The 20452-nt window shown below is 42.9% G+C and overlaps 1 protein-coding gene across 2 annotated transcripts; it reads left to right on the forward strand.

Moving 5' to 3' along the window:
- The first annotated feature begins 8362 nt into the window (after nt 1-8362).
- METTL21C (methyltransferase 21C, AARS1 lysine) lies at nt 8363-19339 on the forward strand. 2 transcript variants are annotated; one of them, XM_010338822.2, is made up of 6 exons: nt 8363-8392; nt 9000-9118; nt 10246-10384; nt 13762-13913; nt 17630-17747; nt 18264-19339. In XM_010338822.2, the coding sequence occupies exons 3-6, from the start codon at nt 10255-10257 to the stop codon at nt 18656-18658; spliced, it is 795 nt and encodes a 264-aa protein (XP_010337124.2). In that variant the 5' UTR covers nt 8363-8392; nt 9000-9118; nt 10246-10254; the 3' UTR covers nt 18659-19339. The 2 variants fall into 2 exon arrangements, with proteins under 2 accessions (XP_010337124.2, XP_010337123.2); XM_010338821.3 differs by lacking the exons at nt 8363-8392; nt 9000-9118 and having other exon boundaries at nt 10096-10384.
- The last annotated feature ends 1113 nt before the right edge of the window (nt 19340-20452 follow it).

The following is a 20452-nucleotide window of genomic DNA, read 5'->3' on the forward strand; positions in this document are numbered from 1 at the left end:
TAACAGAAGTGCCAAGAACTCTTTTTTGATTTTGTAAGATTTTCCTGGTTTACATTCATCGCCTGCTTCAGGGTTTTCTTTCCATTTATTTTGACAAAATTCAATGAAACTGGCAGTTAGCTTTAACTGAGAAATTAAAGACAACAAAAAGAAAACAGAGCTGGAGACAGAGAGAGAAAAAGAATACCAATGAATTAACTGTGGCAGCACCATGCGATTTGACGTTTTCTGGCCTACAGACCTGGCTACGGTCACCTAGAACCCTCAGGGTTAGACGTTCCAGCTGCCCATTGACATAAGCTCTAGAAAGGGAGCAGAAAAGGGTGGGGAGGGGTAAGGAGAAGAGCAACAGGCAAAGCTCTAAAAGCTTCTGATGTATCCCGCTGAAGATCTAGTCATCAGCTACAGAAAGGTATAATTGGTAAATGTCATAACCAGGTGGTTTATCTATCCTATTGTAACAACAGTATTTATTTGAAGCTGTCTCTCCATCAATTACAGGGAACGATCTTGAGAAAAAGACAAGTTTTTATAACATTTTTCAATATAGTTATTCCATGGTACTTTAGAGTTTTTGTCATACAGCAAATGGCATATTTTAAAAATTACTCTTTCTAAATTTTTATTGTTGGTGTATAAGAATACTGCTTTTGTACAGGATCTTATACACACTTCATTAAACTCCTTTATTAGTTCCAAATAGTTTGTATATAGAATTGATTGCATATTCTATATAGAAAACCATGTCATCTACAAACATGAAACTTACGTTTATTTCTTTCCAATTTTTACAGCTCTTATTTCATTTTCTTGCTTTTATCACACTCTCTAGACTTATATACAATGCTAAATAGGAACAGGGACAGTGGATATCATTCTTTTTCCTGTCTCTGTAATTTTCCTCCATTTAATGTTTGTATTGTGTATAAATAATGAATATATTAAATGTGGGCTTTCAATGGACACACATCATGTTTATGAAGTCCCCTCATATATATATTTATACTATATATAATATAGTACAGATTTTAATATATCATATATCGTATGTATTATACATATTTTACATATATTTTTATATTATATACAATATATATGTGTGTATATATATGTATATTTTATATATATATATATATATAGAGAGAGAGAGCGAGAGAGAGATAGAGTCTTGCTCTGTCACCCAGCATGGAGTAAGTTGGCACAATCTCGGCTCCTACAACTTCTGCCTCCCAGGTTCAAGTGATTCTCCTGCCTCAGCCTCCTGAAGAGCTGGGTCTGTAGGCACCTGCCACCACACCAGACTAATTTTTGTATTGGTAGTAGAGACGAGGTTTCACCGTGTTGCTCAGACTGGTCTCAAACTCCTGACCTCAAGTGATCTGTCCACCTCTGCCTCCCAAAGTGCTGGGATTATAGGCGTGAGCCATTGGGCCCAGCCAAAGTCCCCTCATACTTATGTTGGTTTAAAAATATTATGAATGATGTTGACTTGTACCAAACCTTTTTTGTCTTTCAAGATGATCGTATAGTTTTTCTTCTTTAGTCTGTTAAAGGGAAGCATTACATACAAATTCTCTCTTTATAAGCTCTGACTAATGTCACAGGATGTGCCTTGTACTTCTCTTCATGCTTATAGAATCATCACTTGACAAGAGTGTACACACAGCCACATATGCACGCACGCACACACACACACACACACAAACTACCAGTAAGGCTATCACGTGTGATAACAAACCTCCCGCATCTCAGTGGTTTGTCTCCTAAAGCTTTGTCTTGGTCATATAAGATCTGCAGGTAAGAGGCAGTGGTTGGCTATGAGAATGTGCAGCTCTGGAGGCAGCTGCCTTGAACGACTTCGTTATTTCTCCACCCAAAGACTTTGCTTTTTACTAGAGAATGGGGGATAAGCAGACTGGAGAAGTTCCCAGCGACTTTTCCTTCCTGAACCTGTGGAGTAGGTTTGTGAAAGCTGTTATGTGTCTGAGACAAAGGAAACAGAACCGCGGAGCTGAAGTGACCCACCTAGGCCACACATTTGGAAAGGGGGAGGTCTAAGCTTCCAAGGAATAGGCAGCTCTTTTCTGCTGCTTCTCATCTGGATCAACATTTAAATTATACAGCTCATTCCCCCCCAAACCTTGACAGCACGGCCTCATGGGAGAACATGTCTCTCCAACTGAGTCTGCCCTAGAATGGGGGGAGGAATGAAAGGAATTCAATGTTGTGGCACATCCCAGAATAGTTCCGCCAGGTAAACACATTCTTTCCTAATAGAAATCTGTTGGGAAAAAAAAAAATGATCTTTCTGAACAGTGGTCAACTGCTGTTGCTAAAATCGGAGTATGATTAGTTACAACTAAGTCCCCTCTCAAAAGCGTCATGTCCAAGCAGCAGACAGCTCTGTGGAAAGAACGGACAGCGTTGGAGGCATCTGCCCTGGCTGATAGTCGTAGGATGTTAGAGTCATGGGGCAGCCTCTTCTGCTGCTTCCCAGGTCTCATGGTAAAATAGAAACCGAGGCATCCCCGCCCCTCCTCAACTTCAAAGCTGAATCACTGTGAATAGATGGTGTTTCCATACTCATACGTTTATTTGGCTTCATTTATCTTAGGATTAAAGTGAACTTCAGAAAGGTATCATTTATTAAAGGGGAAAATAGAATAAATTTCATTACCAGAGTATCTCTTATTTCAAGCACATTTTCTATGTCATACTTTTTCATCCAAACTTGTTTCCTAAGCACAACGTTCCTCCATGTAATTAATATCACATGCTTATAGCTCAGCTGCAAAGCATTCTTGGTTATTTTGATAACATGAAACCTGACAGTTACCAGTTGTGATTTACACATAGTTGCAGTTGGATATTTTTCTAAAATTACAATAAAATTCCTTTGAGGGGAAATCTGTTTTAAAGATTGGATTGGGGAAAGAAAATTGAAAATAGAAGTGAACAACTGAGTATGTATCTATTCTCCAAAATGTATATAAGTCCATCAAGGTAATGCATTGGCCTTTGATCAGAGCCACTTTACAAGCACATGATTTATGGACGGCCTGGACGTCCCCTGCAGTGAAGCACGGGGCTTGAATGCTTAGGGACAGGCATGGGCTATATTTAAAATTTTTAAAAAATAAAATGATTATAATTTCACTTCGGTTTCCAAACCTATTGGATTATTTTACTCTAGAGAAAAGAAAGAAAGGAGGATTATTCTTTCTTGCTTCACTGGTAATGTTTATCAGCTAAGATGAAACAGAAGTAAAATTTTCCATGTCTGACAAATTTTAGTTTACAAAATTCCTTTCTCTGCAGGTGGAGATTTGACATTGTACCTGAGTGGGTACAGGATTTAACTATTACCAGAGCCAAATCCAAGGCAGGAAGAATCTCATCTTAAGATCCCAAGGCACAAGTGTTCTATGTGGCCCAATCTTTGCATCCCACATAGAAGCAGCTGGTACTCTCTGGGGCTGCTCTCAGGGGCAGACTTCCCAGAAGTCTGGCTAATGCAGGGCTGGGTGGGGAGGCATTGCAGCAGCCATGGACCATTTGACAGAAATGGTTCTGACCTTTGGGCCACTGTGTTACCAGCTAACTGAGGACCAGAAGTCATGAAATTTCATGATTTCACTACGACCTTTTCTCCATTACACGCTGAAAATCACACAGATTGAATGTTAGTGGTTCCCAGGGTTCTTAAAGAATGTCAACGTCTCCAGTGAAACCCTCACTTCTCTGGGAATGAATTCCCATCGAATCTCCCTTATAAGTAAGCATGGTGGATGTGTCTTTCATTTGTCTGATCAGTATCTCTTCCTTCGTGGAACTTTTGGGAATGATCAATGTGGAAAGCAATGAGTCTCCTACACATATTCTGGGTTGGGAACAGGAATAACAGTCCATGGAAAGCTGTGGTGAAACAGCCAATCAAGTTATTGTCAGTGGTCCCCTGGGATCATGTGCCTATTATGGAAGAAACAATGGAACCAGGGAAGAAATGGACATCTTCTAGAGGTTTGGACCTGGGGAAGTGCGACTCCATTCCCTTTAGTTGCAATAGCTGGAGGAGACTCCAGGTTATTTTCCCTTGTAGAGAGTGTGGGTCTCCATTGTGAAATTATATTTATGGAAATAAGGAAGTGGGTATGCACAGGGTGAGAAGAAGGGTAGGAGGGCTACTATAACCCTTGCTTCTTATGGGTTATTGCCCTCCATCCCTTCTTTGAGTTGCCAGCTTTCTCCTCGTGATTTGGTGCAAGGCTTCCCATACAACCCAAACCTGACTACAGGGGTGAATTTAGGGTTAAGTTAGAGCACTCAGAATCTTTTCTCCTAAACATTGCATCTTGACTATAGATACACAGCGATGGTGACTGCAGTTGTGACCTTCAATGACAATGTTTAAAAAGAAGGTCCGTGAACTCTTGCTGCTGAGAGCTCTGCAAACTGAGCAGCCCTGGACCCTTTATATTTCAAGGTGGGATGTGTTATAGGACCAACAGGTTTATATGCCCATTGTGTAGTATCATACCAATACACTGAGACAGCAGGGAGGCAGCAGAGAAAGAGTTTAATGATTGCAAGGCTCCTAGCAAGGAGACAGAAGAAGACCCTCAAATCTATCTCCCTGAGAGTTCTGAGTTGGGGTCTTAAAGGGGACCTTGGAGGGTAAGGGGCTGGAAAATTGGGGTCATTGATTGATCAGAGTGAGGAGGATGAAATCATCAGGATGTGGAACCTGTATCCTTTGGTGAGTCAGCTTCTTATGAGGTCCTTCAGACCTGCTGATGTTGATGGTTTTAGTGGCATGCAAGTTGTGAAAGAATATGTCAAAGGGAAAGAAACATTTCATAAGGTTCCATTTGTTATCTCTAGAGCAGATAAAGGAATCTATAATCTTGTAACAGGGTCTAGGTGGTTTTAGGACAACAGACAAACAACCATGAGGAAGTGGGTCAGAAAGCAGGCTGACCTCATAATCATTTCCCTACCTCCCTTCTCCCCTGATTACTTTAATAAAGTTTCTTGGGACAGTTTCAGGTGCTCAGCTTTTCCATATGATTAGATGAGTGTTCAGGACCCTTCCAAGGAATGCTGTGACTCAACCCTCTGCTTGAACAACATGGAAGATAATATGAGACATTTACTTATTGAGGACCTTTTGAGCACCTGGCTCTGTGCCAGATGCTTTCAGATATATACAATTTCTCTTGCTCCTGATGATTCTGGAAAGGAATGATGCCATCTTATGAAGCTGTAGCAGATGCTGTTCTGGCCTCTCTCACGCCTGTCAGATGTGTTGGAGTGCCCCGGCTGCTGGAAAAATACCACAGGAGCTCTCTGAAGCTGAAGTGGAATAATTCTTAAGTGTATGTTCTGCCTCCTTTCCCAGTATCTCCCCATGGGATTAAGCTCTGGGCGCCTGCTGCTGTTGTTGGTCTTGTGGCACACATGTGGCAGCATGTCACTCTTTCCATGGGTTGCATCCACTTTCCTTGCTGTATTATTCATACTCTCTAAATTAAATACTTTCACTCAAATCCCTGCCTTTGTGTCTGCTTCTTTGAAAAACCAGACTAAGTAAGGTGGGGGCTGCTGGGATGCTTGGAAGATGCAGCTCAGGGTTGGTCCCTGGATCAATGTGAATCCACCTTCACCATATAGATGAGAACACTGAGACACAGTGGAGGTGAGAGCAACTCACCTGAGATCACTCAGTCAGCAGACACCTAGGATGGCAACTGGGGTTTACCCTTCATGGCTATGCCTATTCTTTGCCTGTCCCAAGGTGGCTTGATCTTTGCACTGTAGACATTGTGAGCCGGGTAATTCTTTGCTGTGAGGGGCTGTCCTGTGCATTGTAGGAGATTTCACAGCATCCTCTATTCACTAGATGCCAGGAGCATCCCACCCCCTATTATGATAACCAAAAATGTCTCCCTCAGATTTGCTGAATGTCCCTTTGGCAAGAGAGGAGGATTCTCCTTTGAGAACCACAGCCTCAAAGAGACAGATTCCATAGGAGAAAGGGCAGTGCTCATACTGATGAACAGAGGCGAATGACAGCATACGAATAGCTTCCTTATTGAGCCTTTGATCCAATCTAGTATCATCTGACTCCAAATCTGGTCCACTTTCCATTATGTAGGCTTCTTGTGATCAATTGTTCCATTGCTCTACTTGTCAGATAGAAAGTTCTTTCCTGTTGAGCCCAAATCTGCTTCCCGGTAACTGACTTAATCAGCGTGCCCTCTGGAGCTGTGCAAGAGAACTAATCCTTTTCATGGGCTGCACTTCAACTATTTGAAAACAACTTGTGTGTCCCTGCTCTGTTCCCTCCCTGCCCTGCCCCCTGCCAACCCCTCCATGAACCTTCAGAGTCTTCCCACGGCTGCTTGGATACTCAAAGCTTTGCTCAACAACAAATTCAGCAACTACACCACCTACTATGTGTCAGGTGCTACCACATTGTCAGGAAACAATTCTCAGACAGGGAATTCAAAGTTCTTGGTTCCTTCTCAAGCCTGTGAACAAGAATTGCCAGAGTCTAGAGTTCATGCATGTTAAAGCTTCCGGGCAACTTGGACCACATGAAATGTTGTTTTCTGTTTAAGATGTTCTTTCACGTCTTGCATGCCAACAAATCCACTGGCATCAGCAGGTCTGAAGGACCCCACAAGAAGCAGAGTCACCAAAGGACACAGGTTCCACATCCTGATGATTTCATCCTCCTCACCCTGACCAATCAATGACCCCAATTTTCCAGTCCCTCCTCCTCCAGGACACACACACATGCATTCATTCTACAATCCTGCCTACATTTAAGTCCAGCGTTTAAGAGCCTTTGATCTACTGTGCTCTAGCTCCAGGCAATAGAGCTCTGATATCTTAAAGCAGCTATGTAAAAGATGACTTTGAAGAAAGTATTAAAAAGAAACTCTTAATAGGATGCTAAGTTAAAGTGGTACATGTTTCTATCCAGTCACATTTTCAGTAAAATAGCTTTTAAAAAGCTTATACCAAAAAAAAAAAAAAAAAATGTTAGTGAGGTTTCTTTCTCTAGATAATAGAATTAAAGGAAATTAAATATTTTCCTTTGTCCTTTGCTTTATTTTAAAGCTTGTAGAATGAATGCAAATGTGTGTCTGTGTGTATATATGTATATAAACATATAGACATATATTCATGTACATTGCAATCAGTTTTAAAAAGTTTTTTGTTAAATTGTACTGATGACCATCTTTTTGCTATTTCTCATAGGGACTGATGATACCTGGAAGAAATAAGGGATAGAGATGTAGAATGCAGTCACGGAACTGGATGCATTCGGGGAATAAGAAAGCACTGGAACGAAAGAGCTGGAACAAATGCCAGCTCATCCCCCATTGCTGAAGAATGCGGGAAAGATGATTTATATGGGACTGCAGCTCATCGAGATGAACATCCTGAGTGAAAAGAAACTGACATAGGGAACACAAAATAGTGACACCAGAGAAACGAGCACCAAGGGTGGGTAAAAAACCAAAAATGGGCTTTTACAGCTACTGGAGTTAAAACAGCATTCGTCCAACTCCCTGGTTGAATGTAGCCTATCACAAATGATGCTTTCATTCCCCTTTGTCTGCGGCTTTACTTTACATGACCTATATTCTATTTTAAGGGTTTCTGAGCTTCACAAATGAGCACATGACATGATTTCCCTCTTTCCCTTTGAACTGTCCCTTTTTCAATTAAATAAATCACAATGGCTTACTTTTTCTTGGAAGAGCTTTTCTGATTTCCTATTTGCTCTGCTCCTTCTAAATCTCCCAGATTCAACTTCAGGCCTTTGACTCCTCTCCCTTCTCATGGATAGACGTTCTCCTTTCTTCCTCCCAGAAACGTTCCCTTCCTCTTGGTACATCCTTATGTTCTTTCTGGCTGCCAGGTTATGGGTCCTAGGCAGAGGCTGGGCAGGCATGTCCTCTCTGTGGCTACCAGAGTTTGGCAAATGAGCACAAAGTTTGCAGATCTGTGCAACTGTTCACTCCCACTTCTTTTAAAAGTGAACTGGAAGTCTAACGTTTCCAGCCATATCACACCAACTGGATGCCACGGGGCAGCCTCTGCTCTACTGGAGTGATATTCCTGTATCTTTTCAGGGCAATTCCATTTAATGTTGCTAGGACTGTGTGTATGTGCTAGTGTATGAGAGAGAGAGAAAGAGAGAGAATTCTAGTAAAGTAGTGTGTCTATGAGGACTGGTAGATAATGCTACCCTAAATAACTTGGACTTCCACTGGCTGGCTTTTGTTCATAAAATGCTAATCCTTTCAGGTGTAGGCCTATATAAAACACTGGGGATTAAAGGGGGCACAGAACCCTCAAATCTCATCTGCTGCATAAGGTAAAACTATGTTTAAACTAACAGTTGAAAATGATTTTGGGCATACTAACAAGGAGTCATTTCCAATTCTCTATTAAATACAAACGTGATGTAGATCATAGATGTGCTGAAGTAATGACAGTCAGTCAGTAGATTACAGCAGTTCTTTTCCAGATTGTTTTTCAATGCACAGCTGTCTTTGGGAAAAATTAATTTATCATGTCTACAGTGATGGGGAGGTTATCATTTCATTTCACAAGGAAAACTGCCACTGGCATTTGACTGAAAACGGTTCTTTTCTTGCATGAGAAATGAAGATGTCTTAGATTTAATGTGCAGGGTCCGTGGTGTCAGGCTGAAATTCGGTATACAGTGTCACACCATGTGTCTCCTCTGTAACGGTGGAGACAAGAACAGCAGTCGATACTGTATATGCAGGAGGCTTTGCATGAGCCGAATTCCCACAACCGTAGTATGAACCGGGTGTCACCCTCATCTGTATTATTTACAAGGATCGTACATGGCACAGCCAAGAGTCAAAGGCAGGCAGCTTTCTCACCACAGTGCTGAGACGTCTACACTGCGGACCCTCCAGGTACTTTCTAACCACCAGTCTGCTATTTTCTAGGGGAACAATTAACTTCCTGGAGTTATGGGAAAGCTGGAAAGAAGGAGCCAGTGAGCATCTGCAAGAGAAACAGATTCTCCTGTGAAGCACAGCCTGCTAGTGCATTCTTGGCTGGCTTGGTGAGCTGGAAAATTGGGGTGAATAGTTGGTTGTTTGTAAAACTGTACTGACGACCGTCTTTGAAATGCCACATTACTTCCACCACAGTCACATTTCTTTGAAATCTGTTGTGTAGACATGTGTGGGGCACTCGGCCTCCCAGGTGTAGATGGAATTACCCACACGGTGGGGGTCTGGGGTGCTTTGTTCCCTGAGGGCAATTTTGAGCCTGAATTTGTCTCATCTGAGACAGGCGTCGTGTCAGTGTCTACCTCATAGGGTTGTTGTGAGGATTCAGTGAATATTCACCGAGCCCTTCAACAACTATGTGCAGCAGCAATGTGGGAATTCCTCCGGCAATGTCAGGCATTGTTATTTTGGGACCAATCAATGATCCCAACAGCTGGGTCTCTTGTTCTGTACCAGGTACCATTTCCTGTACTTTAATCATCACGTTTGCTCTTCCGTGTCTCACAACGGCCTTAGGAAGTAGGCGGATATTACGATCGCTTTTTCACTGATGACAGAATGGTCCCCGAGAGGACGGAGTGAGTTGCCCAGTTTTCGGGCGGGAGCCAAATTGACCTCCTGGCCCCAGCCCCAGTGCTTTCCACTGTCTTGCAACGGAGACCCAGAGGAAAACAGAGCGGCCTTGTGTTTGCTCCCAAATCCGGCTTCTCATCCATGATGTCATTAACCCCAGAATCCACACGTACCCCCAGTGGCATGCAAGTCTGGACAGATTTCACGATTCAGTCCAAAAGTTATTAGAGACACAGTTTCGAGTCCCAGCGCCTAGTGATGGGCTACAGTGTTTGGAGTGGGGAGAAGGATGGCAAAGAATAACTTTTCAAAAGAACGAAAACTTGCCCTAGGCCCCCGAGCAGCAAAAAACCGGTTTCCAGGTCACAGCTGCTGTGTCTGCATTTCTTCACGCACATAGGTTCAGTAATGCTTCATGGTTTCCCTGTATCTTGCTCTGGGAAGCCAGGATGACAGCTCCTTGGGTGGCTGCTTTGCTCACGCAGGGAACTAAGCTGAAAAGCAGGCGTTCTTTTCAGCTCAGCTAAGCTACACCTTTCGGAGCCCTCGGGGAATGTCTTGGGCTGAGCGCCTCGGGCCTGGTCCAGTTCTTTCCTCCCAGCAGGCTCCGGCTATGGACATGTGTCTGAGCTCCGAGCAGCAGCCTGGGCGCCAGGGGGGAGAACCGAGCTCGCCGGGTGCCTGGTTAGAGGCCGAGAAGAAGGGTGTTCTGCAGAAAGACAGCACCGGGGGACCTGTAGAAGGTAACCTCCTTCTTCATCACTTCCACAATTTTCCTCAGTTGCTTTCCTGGCAATGATGTTCTCAAGTAAATTTCAGTGACAAGAATTTCCATTTCCTTTTACCACTAGATTTTTTACTATAAGGAAGCTTAGTGGAAAAATGGTGGTTTGCAAGCATAAACTTAGCATTAAAAGTAATTCCTCTTTTTTCACGATTTACTTATCAGAGTTCACACATTTGTTTTTATCGTATGTATAGACCTAAGATTGCTATATTTTTGTAACAAGAACTTAGAAGAAAAAAAAATCTAGGTTTGTTTCTGTTTTTCACCAAAATACATTATTGGCAGCTTTGCCATAAAGTGAATCTTTATAAATCAAACTGTATTTTCCCATTAGGACCATATAACAGTTTAGGGTTACATTTCTGGGCATGGATTCAGTTGTAAATAAATCACAGACATAACAAATGATCTAATAAAAGCCAAGATGTAGCATTTAGAGTGTTTAAAATTAAAAATGGTAAAAAAAAAAATCAGAATGCTAATAAATGAGAATGGTGTCTACTTTTACTGAATTGTTTACACAAAAATGCAACTCTACCTTATCTGAAAATCTGATCTCTACAAAACTATCAGAAGAGTACAGCTGGAATAAATGAAAATGTTTAAGGTGCGATAAACATACATTTGTTTACCTTTGCAGAACCTCACTGGGTCTTACAGAAGACGTATATGTTTATGTTTCTTTACAATGTTGATTGGAAAAGTGTAGCTGTCAAGCTTAATTGTCAGTTTATTTACCTCTGAAATGATATCAGCCCCCTACTTACTCTTCCTAGTCTCTAGAGAAAAATAAATCCCCAGATGGTGACACGTGGGAGGAGGGACAGGCATGGCTTGGATGAGAGTGGAGAAGGGCAGGGAAGCTGGCAGGGGCTAGTACGGGTCCCTGATGCCATGAGCCACCACCCAGTGGTGTGCTGGAGATGGCTTGTATTGGCACCTGAATTTTAGCAACTTTTCTGGCTGGTTGTTAAATATGACCATCATTCAATTTAAGTTAGAATTTTACGATTAAGTAGATTATATCAAAGACGAAGGCGAATTAAAAGCAAAGGAGATAAATACTCAAAACTCATCATCAATTATTCTACTACATCTTCCTAATATCTGTGCTCTCGAGATTAATCATGTATAAGGTGTCTGTACGGTAGGAACCCTACAGTGGTGAGGTACTGCGTGTCTTTCCCCAGTGACGTCACAATGCTCCTCTGAAATCGGTCAGGTGGGAGTATTTACTCCAGAGCAATCATCAAACCCTGTCAATCAACGCTTCTTCCCCTCTGGCTGAACTGGTTATTGAACATTAATCAGCTTATACTTTTCTGCCTTCTTCCTGCCTCTAAGCCAGAATTCAGGGTCATCTTCTCAGCCATGTGGTAGGAGCTAGGGTTCTGGTAAACATCAGTGGCTTCCCAAAAAAGGTGAGGAAAGCTACAGGGTTCCCTCCTTACCCTACAATTTCCCTACAACCTCCTACCGGGGCAGGTGACAGAAAGGACAAGGTCTCAGGACTGAATTGGCTACCTTTTATAGCGGGGTCTTGCAAGTTCACTGAGGTCCCAGGTTTCTGGAAGCTCACCTTTTTGTCACGGCAGAGAATTCTCCTTCAAAGTGGTAGGACACACTAAATCAAAGTCACAGCCAAAAACAACACTCCGAAGAGCGGAAGGCACCCGTGATGCTCATTTACAAAATGAGTCACTTCATTCGTATATTTTTAGTGTGCTGCACACTGATACTTTTGTCATATAAAACAAAAATGAATTTCTAGGGAAACTAAACGAAAATATATACAAACATATAAAATACAAGCTCCGGGTTTTGTTCTTAATTAGATTCAACAGGCATTGTCAAATGGTTGTGACTATTTCTCAAGGCTCCCTCCAAATCCCTCTACTTACGGTGGAGCTGTCAGCAGCCTTTGCAGAGCGGTGGCAAGGAACCGTTCCAGTGTGTAAGGGATGAGTGCGACTTCAAACACCTGGGGGGCCCGCCCCCGACCTGGGGGATGCCCTGCCTACCGCGTTTCTTCCAGGGCCCACTTCCCTTTGCCTCTCATTCACCTCCTCCTGCCTTCTACCCAGAGTGTCTATTTCAGATTAAAACACTTCCAATGTTGGCCGGCTGCCCCTTTCAGATTTTTTCAAAGCTCATATTTTACCCCAGTTAAAAATTTTCCAGTCATATTCCAGGCCACAAAGGCAGGTTTCATGCAAACAAAAGTGACCTTCTTCCCTGGTCCCCTCCACCGCACCCCCGACAGTCTCCACACTGTTAATTCTTTCCCACCACTGGGACCAACACCTTCTCCTCTGCTTCTGATCCTTCTTCCCCACACTTTGACTCACTGCTCTTTTTATTCCAACACTCTGGGAAACCTGCAAACACTTGTGATCCCATGTCAGCCCGATCAGGTGCTCTTTTCCTCTCATTTTATATGCCATTTGAGAGCTGCTAGTGTGTGTCATGGGTTTAAAGGAGTATTTAAAGCAATAGTAACTTAATAGCCAGAGCTCAGCCGCCAACCTTCCCCAGGGCTGTGGGGCTGGCTGAGCTTGGGTGGCCTCTGCCTTTTGAGCAGCAATTGTAGGAAAGGTTTGAAGGAACAGGCTCCAGCCAGCATGTGGGAATGTTACCTCACTTCAAGACCTAAAAATAGGCAGGTTGGTCTGGGCGCGGTGGCTTATGCCTGTAATCCCAGCACTTTGGGAGGCCGAGGCAGGTGGATCACATGGTCAGGTGTTCGAGACCAGCCTGGTCAACATGGTGAAACCCTGTCTCTATTAAAAATACAAAAATTAGCTGGTGTGGTGGCATGTGCCTGTAATCCCAGCTACTCAGGAGGCTGAGGCAGGAGAATTGCTTGAACCCAGGAGGCGGAGGTTGCAGTGAGCTGAGATAGCGCCACTGCACTCCAGCCTGAGTGACAGAGCAAGACTCCGACTCTAAATAAATAAATAAAGGCAAGTCTGTGTTTACCTAGTTCCTCTGTATCCAGACAGCTCGTTCGTGCCATTTTGCTGGTAAGTTTGCCATTTTTCCATCAGAAAAACATAGGATGGGAGCAAATCCACACCTCTTCTGTGCTCCCCTGAGTAAGGAAAAGGCCTAGAGCATCCTTTGGCATTTTGCCATCCTCTAAAAATGTCACATTCAAATTTCATGTCCCCATCAATTTTATGCCAGTTTACAGCCATTCTCCTTCATAGCATTATCCGCTCTGTTTATAAGGAAGATCACTGGATCTAATGCCATCTTAGCAATTGTACCAAATGTGTCTTTGCACCGGATTTTAACAAATTATAAACCCCATTTTATTTTTCTGCTTCACAGATTCCAACAAGATAGAACAATCTCTTCATAGCCTCCAGAAATTTGTGCCTACAGATTATGCCAGCTACACTCAGGAGCATTATCGGTTTGCAGGAAAGGAGATTGTCATCCAGGAATCCATAGAGAGTTACGGAGCAGTGGTGTGGCCAGGGGTGAGATAACCGTCACGTTTGTGATGTCAGGATTTCTGGAGATAACAATTGTGTTTCCGAGTTGCCTTGGACAATATGTCAAGTTCCTTCATATCCTGTGTCTTTCAATTTGAGGTTCAATTGCTCGTGCCCTGGGGGGTGTTGGTGGTGTGCTTGGGATCAGCACAAACAGTATTTCTTTCAGAAGCACTGGTTTTGCCTTAAGCTCTGTTTCTTGAAATATTTTTATATTAAACAAACTCAGCTATATGAGGAAGAGAATGCAAAATTTATATGAACTGTTAAGAAAAAACCCAGGGGTTTAGAGTTTAGACTTTGTGGTGGGCATCTCTGAGCCACTCCCACTGACCCTTAGCCATTCATCTCTCTCTCTCTTTTTTTTTTTTTTTTTTTGAGACAGAGTCTTGCTCTGTCTCCGAAGCTGGAGTGCAGCAACATCATATTGGCTCACTGCAACCTCCACCTCCCTGGTTAAAGCGATTCTTCTGCCTCAGCCTCCCAAGTAGCCAGGACTACAGGTACCTGCCACCACGCCTGGCTATTTTTGTAGTTTTAGTAGTGACAGTGTTTTACCATATTGACCAGGCTAGTTTCGAACTCCTGACCTTAAGTGATCCTCCCTCCTCGGCCTCCCAAAATGCTGGGATTACAGGCATCAGCCACCGCACCTGGCCAGCCATTCTGCTCTTTTCCACTCGGGCTGTGTCGGTAGGGACGTTTAGGAGGCATGACTTCGTGACATGTCACCGCTGCCACAGCCTTGAGAGCATGGCGCTGAAATGGGGGCAGTCCTCTGGATTTTGAGTTGGAAAACTTTCATTTCCAGCCTGGGTGGTCACAAACGTTCACCTCACCTCCGTTTGCCTTCATTACCATTTTTAAAACTAGGGTAGTGGTAACGCCTACAGCCCTCCTGACATGATTCTCAGAATTGCCAGAATTAATTTCAGGTTGTGAGATTAAATGAAGTCCTAGTGTAAGCTCACGTAAGCTGTCGTCATTAATGTAATATTCTTTCTTTCCACCTTTCATTTGAGGAAATGCGGACGCAGGCCAGTCCGCTGGTGTGGTAAAGCTCCTGACTGGGGTGCAGGGCCGAGCCAAGCTGGGCAGCGGCCCTCGGAGCCAGCGCCATCACTTTTCCCGGTGCAGACATTGTCAATGCTTAGAGAGGCTCCGGATCAGAACTTCTCAATCTGCAGTCTTGAAAAAATGCAGATTCTGATTCAGGAGGTCTGGGGTGGGGCGCAGTTCTTAAACGTTCCCAGGTGACGCGCATCTGCTGGGCCACGGCCCCGTATTCAGTAGTCCCGGTTATCCGTTCCATGGGGCTCCCTCAGAAACCCCATGGATGACACAGGATGGAGAAAGGGCAGCAGAAGGGCTCCAGGCTCTTAGGGGGTCCACCTTCACCCACTCTCAAACAAGAAGCTCTACTTCTACACCTTATGCGTATAATTTCCTTCAACCAAAGGCTTTTCTTTGCCTTGAAAACAAGTTTGAAAATCACCAAACAACTCACAGCTTTCTATTATAATACCTCAGGCAAATAGACGACAGCGGTGGTGTAGTGTCAAAGTGATGTAGTAAGAGATCAGAGGCCGGGCGTGTGGCTTGCGCCTGTCACCCCAGCACTTTGTGAGGCCGAGGCAAGAGGACTGCTTGAGCTCAGGAGTTTGAGACCAGTCTGGGCAGCACAGTGAGACCCCCCATCTCTCTTAAAAAAAGAAAAAAATTTAAAGAGATCAGACATTGAAAAAAGAGTATTTGCCCACCTGACTGTTTCATTCTGAACAAGGCATGATTCATGCACCAAACACCAGCCTCTCATGAAACCTGTTTCCTGAAAGCCACACAAGAAGGTTATCTAAAGTGAGACAGTGCCCTTTCCATGTGACTTCAGGTGCAGCTCTGTGAAAAGGTCCCTTCAGAGTTTGCTAACAGGACTAGGGGCTGGGGGGAATGTTTGCGATGTCAAAAGACATGGCTGTCCCCAAGAAAAGCTTTGTCTCCAGATGACACCCCTGGGGCCAGCCCCTCCCAGGGCAGGGAACGAGGAAGGAGGCCTGCAGGAAGTTCCTCAGAGCTGCCCTCTAGATGGCTTTTGGTGACAGTCTCTTCCTGATATTGACCACTGTCTTCCTGATATTGACTCGTTTCCCCCAGCTCCCACAGCAAATACTTACCTTCTCTCCGTAAGGACCAAAGAACTCTTTTCTCCAGAACTTCCCTTGTTAACTCTGGAGCTCCTTGCAGTGTGCTGCCCTTGGTGCTGGAAGTTGGCCCCGACTCTTCGGCGGCTCCATGGAGACCCCTCTCCCCTCACCCTGCGATATGCCTCCTCTCCAGCACTTACCTGCCTGGAACGCAGTTTGTACTTGGCTCAGCTGGTCCCCCAGCCCCACCCCTGAGTTCCCAGACAGTCAGGGTGACTGTGTCATGTTCATCTTTGCCTGTGGAAGTTCAATATGAACAGATGAGGATGAAATGGAGTGACTTACAGGGTCAAGTTGGCAACTAAACCTACCGTTGGTAATCCTAAGAGTGGCACGTCTCCAATCGTCCTGGCTGCTCCCACTGCAAACTGGGCCCCAAATAGAAAGTAGGGTCCAGAGGAAGATGGGGCATGTCTTTAGCTAGGGCCTAAATGTGTAAGTAAATTTTAAAATTCATTGTTTTTTTAAATCACAGTGTTCACGTTCCCGACTCTAGGCTATTCATATGCGAATTTAAGTAACTTTGTCATCTTCTTCTCATAACTCTTCCTAATCTCTCAAATCCAGGGCACTGCTAGTTGGTGCCTCATTGCTATAAATGTAAACATCTCATCAATCAATGTGAATCAAATACTCTTTACTCTTTGTAGAAGGGCTAGGGGAAGGTGGAGGCAGAAGGGAAGGAATAAAGAAGAAAGGGATGTTTGATTTCTTGTATAAAATACTAACAAGATTTTTCATATATAAAACATTTAAAGAAATCTCCTTGCTGCTACTCAAAGTGCGGTCCGTGGGCCAGCAGATGAGCACCACGGCGGGGCTTGTTTAGATGTGCAGCCTCTTGAGCCTCATTCTCAACCTACTGAATGAGGATCTGCATCCATAACAAGCCACCCAAGGGATTTGTTTGCACCCTGGAGTCTGAGAAGCAGTTTCTCAACAGTCTGTTTCTTAGATGAACCACTTAAAAAGTCACTGCCCCGTTGCTCTAGACGCCAATGCATTAGCCAACCTGAATTTTGGTAAAGGAGCCAAGAAAGAGGTGTCCAAGTTTATAAAATGACATTAAGAAATTATTTCTATAATTTAAGAAACTCTCTTACAAAAAAGAATTCTAATATAAAACAACATTCTTAAAGGAGTTGGAGACCCAACATGATTAAACCAGAGGAAGAAATTGCTGTTTCTTTAGCCCAGCATTGTCCTGATTGGAAAGAGCTAAACTGATCTGCTGTTCTTCCTGTTCTTTGGAGATTGAGCAAATCTCATGGAGGCAGTTGAACAAATCTGCTTCCCCACTTCCTTAGATGCAATTGACGATAACTTCTTTATTTCAGAGGTCTAAGTATGGCATCAAGCGTACATTTGGGTTCTTATGAATATAAACTGAACATATTTAATAACGTGTCTTTTAGTATTTAAATCTGAGTGCCAGAAAGGATTGCTTCTGGTTTCCAATATTCCAACACCCACATGAAAAGTTATAATTATTTCTTTTAGGCTACAGCTTTGTGTCAATATTTGGAGGAACATGCTGAGGAACTGAATTTCCAAGATGCAAAAATACTTGAAATTGGTGCTGGACCAGGCCTTGTTTCCACTGTGGCCAGTATTTTAGGTTGGTTTGTTTATTCCTGACCCAGTGTCCAGAACTTTACTGTAACCGTGATAGCAAGGGCTTACTATATGACAGGCGATGGTTTAGGTGCCTGGCCCTGACTTCACTCAGTGAATCTTCCCCAAATGCCACGTGGCAGGAATTACTATTATCCACAGAGATGTATCAAGTCTCAGGGAGGTTAATCTCTAATCAACCGGTTTCCATGGGATGAAGTTAAGTCCAGAGGCATGACTCTGAATCTCTGTTGTCAAGCCCGGGGGTGGGTGAGGCGGGGGAGCTACTGACATCAGGTGGTTGGAAGCCAGGGAGACTGCTCACCGTCTTACAGTGCACAGGGCAAGACTGCTCACCAGAAAGTTTAGCCAGCCCACATTGAGTCACACATGTTCAGCCCACTCAATAGAGCCAAGGCTAAGGAATCCAGTTGTTTCTCGTGTTTCTCCCTGGGTATATGTACACTGTGGCTGCCCAACTGTTTCCAGATCATTATTGCAATTTTTCTTTTTCTCTTAGGAGCTCAAGTCACAGCAACGGATTTGCCTGATGTCCTGGGAAACCTTCAATACAATCTTCTAAAAAACACACTACAATGTACAGCACATCTGCCTGAAGTGAAAGAGCTGGTATGGGGTGAAGACCTAGAAAAAAACTTTCCCAAGTCAGCTTTTTACTATGATTACGTCCTAGCCTCGGATGTGGTCTACCATCACTACTTCCTGGACAAGCTGCTCACCACCATGGTGTACCTTTCCCAGCCAGGGACGGTGCTGCTTTGGGCAAACAAGTTCAGATTCAGCACCGACTATGAATTTTTAGAAAAATTCAAGCAAGTTTTTGACACAACACTGTTGGCTGAATATCCAGAGTCATCAGTCAAACTTTTTAAGGGGATACTAAAATGGGACTAAATCCAATCTTTTGAGTAATGTGTTAGAAATTGCTTTGCTAATAAAGACTTCTTTTATAGGATTGAGAAGGTAGTACAGAGAAACAACTTGTATACTTAGAACAAATGTAACAATACTGCAGAAACTTTCTCAAGTAACTTACTTAAGAGGATCTGGTTAATCTAAATATCTAGAAAGAATACCATAAAAATATGAAAGTAGCTTTGTTGGTTCCAAAGTCTTGGTTACATCGTTAATAAATCTTACATGGATAAATTACTAAGTAAATTTCTTCCCTATTTCTGCTATAGCACATTTTTAAACTCAATATATTGTCACATGCTTTATGAAACTGGGCTTGACAGGGTCACTATATTTAAGTCTGAAGAATCTATTTTTACAGATTTTTTAACTGCAGCAAAAAAAAAAAAAAAGGATATTGAGTGACAGAAAAGTTAATAGGCTTAAAAGTAAAACTGCTAAAATGAGAAAATGGATGTTGTTTTAGGAATTTCTTGTTTTTGTTTTTGTTTTTTTTGAGATGGTGTTTCGCTCTTGTTACCCAGGCTGGAGTGCAATGGCGCAATCTCGGCTCACCGCAACCTCCGCCTCCTGGGTTCAGGCAATTCTCCTGCCTCAGCCTTCTGAGTAGCTGGGATTACAGGCACGTGCCACCATGCCCAGCTAATTTTTTGTATTTTTAGTAGAGACGGGGTTTCACCATGTTGACCAGGATGGTCTCGATCTCTTGACCTCGTATTCCACCTACCTCGGCTTCCCAAAGTGCTGGGATTACAGGCTTGAGCCACCACACCTGGCCCAGGAATTTCTTAAGATAATTTACAAATACTCTCCCTCTGTGTTAATTATCTTTAATAATTTCTAGTTAATTTCTGTATTGTCTGCTTTTTTATTTTTTAAACAATAAATATTTTAGGCTCTCCAGGACACAGGTCACATACTATTCTACATCAAATTCTTCTTTTTTTTTTTTTCTTTTACAGCCATTTATGAAAAGGTAAGAACCTTTTCAGCCTGTTAGATCTGGCTCACAGTGCATAGTTTGCCAACCTCTGGAACTGTAGACAATCCACATTGATACTGGAATTTGTAAGAGTTTAGCAAGGTGGCCAAATGTCAATATGGAAAGCTCAATTTTATTTGTAAATTCCAACTACAAATAGAAAAATGAAATTTAAATAAAGATACCACTTATAATTGCAATATTGAATACTTAGGAATAAATCTAACAAAGCAATAAGTTCATGCAAATGTATCCAGCATTATTGAGGCAAATTAAAACTAACCTAAATGGGGAGACATCAAGTTTGTGCATTAGGAGACATTGTAAATATGTCAGTTTTCTCCAAATTGATCAACAGCTTATGTGAAATCATTGTAAAAATCCCAATATACTTTTCTGTGGAATTTGTCAAGCTAATTCTAAAATCATGTGAAAATAAAAAGGCCAAAAAGAATCAAGACACTCCTCAAGAGCCTGGTGGGAAGATCTGATTCACAAGAAGTACTTTAAAGAGGCAATAACTGAGACAGCAATTCGTATCATTTACTAATGTTCATACATATTGGTATTTCTTAGTATTCTTTAAATCTGCCTGTAAAACAAGAAGTACCTGTAAGTTTAAGGAACAAATGGATATTCTAGCCACAGTTCCAAATATTTGTCTCTATTTTCTCCTTTATTGATATTGCCTACTGAGAATATGAGTCTATGAGTCTCTAAGGTAAATTTGGTGATTCATGTTTTAGAATACTCTTCAATTCCTCTGGATGGTGATTCTCTCTCTCTTTGTC

This window comes from Saimiri boliviensis, chromosome 16 (assembly GCF_048565385.1).
Source record: "Saimiri boliviensis isolate mSaiBol1 chromosome 16, mSaiBol1.pri, whole genome shotgun sequence".
In the NCBI taxonomy this organism is placed as follows: Eukaryota; Metazoa; Chordata; class Mammalia; order Primates; family Cebidae; genus Saimiri; species Saimiri boliviensis.

Coding starts and splice junctions, on each gene's coding strand:
- METTL21C (XM_010338821.3), top strand. CDS start 10,195: ATGTCTTGGGCTGAGCGCCTCGGGCCTGGTCCAGTTCTTTCCTCCCAG. Junction 13,914..17,629: donor GAGCAGTGGTGTGGCCAGGG/GTGAGATAACCG, acceptor TATTTCTTTTAG/GCTACAGCTTTGTGTCAATA. Junction 17,748..18,263: donor CACTGTGGCCAGTATTTTAG/GTTGGTTTGTTT, acceptor TTTTTCTCTTAG/GAGCTCAAGTCACAGCAACG.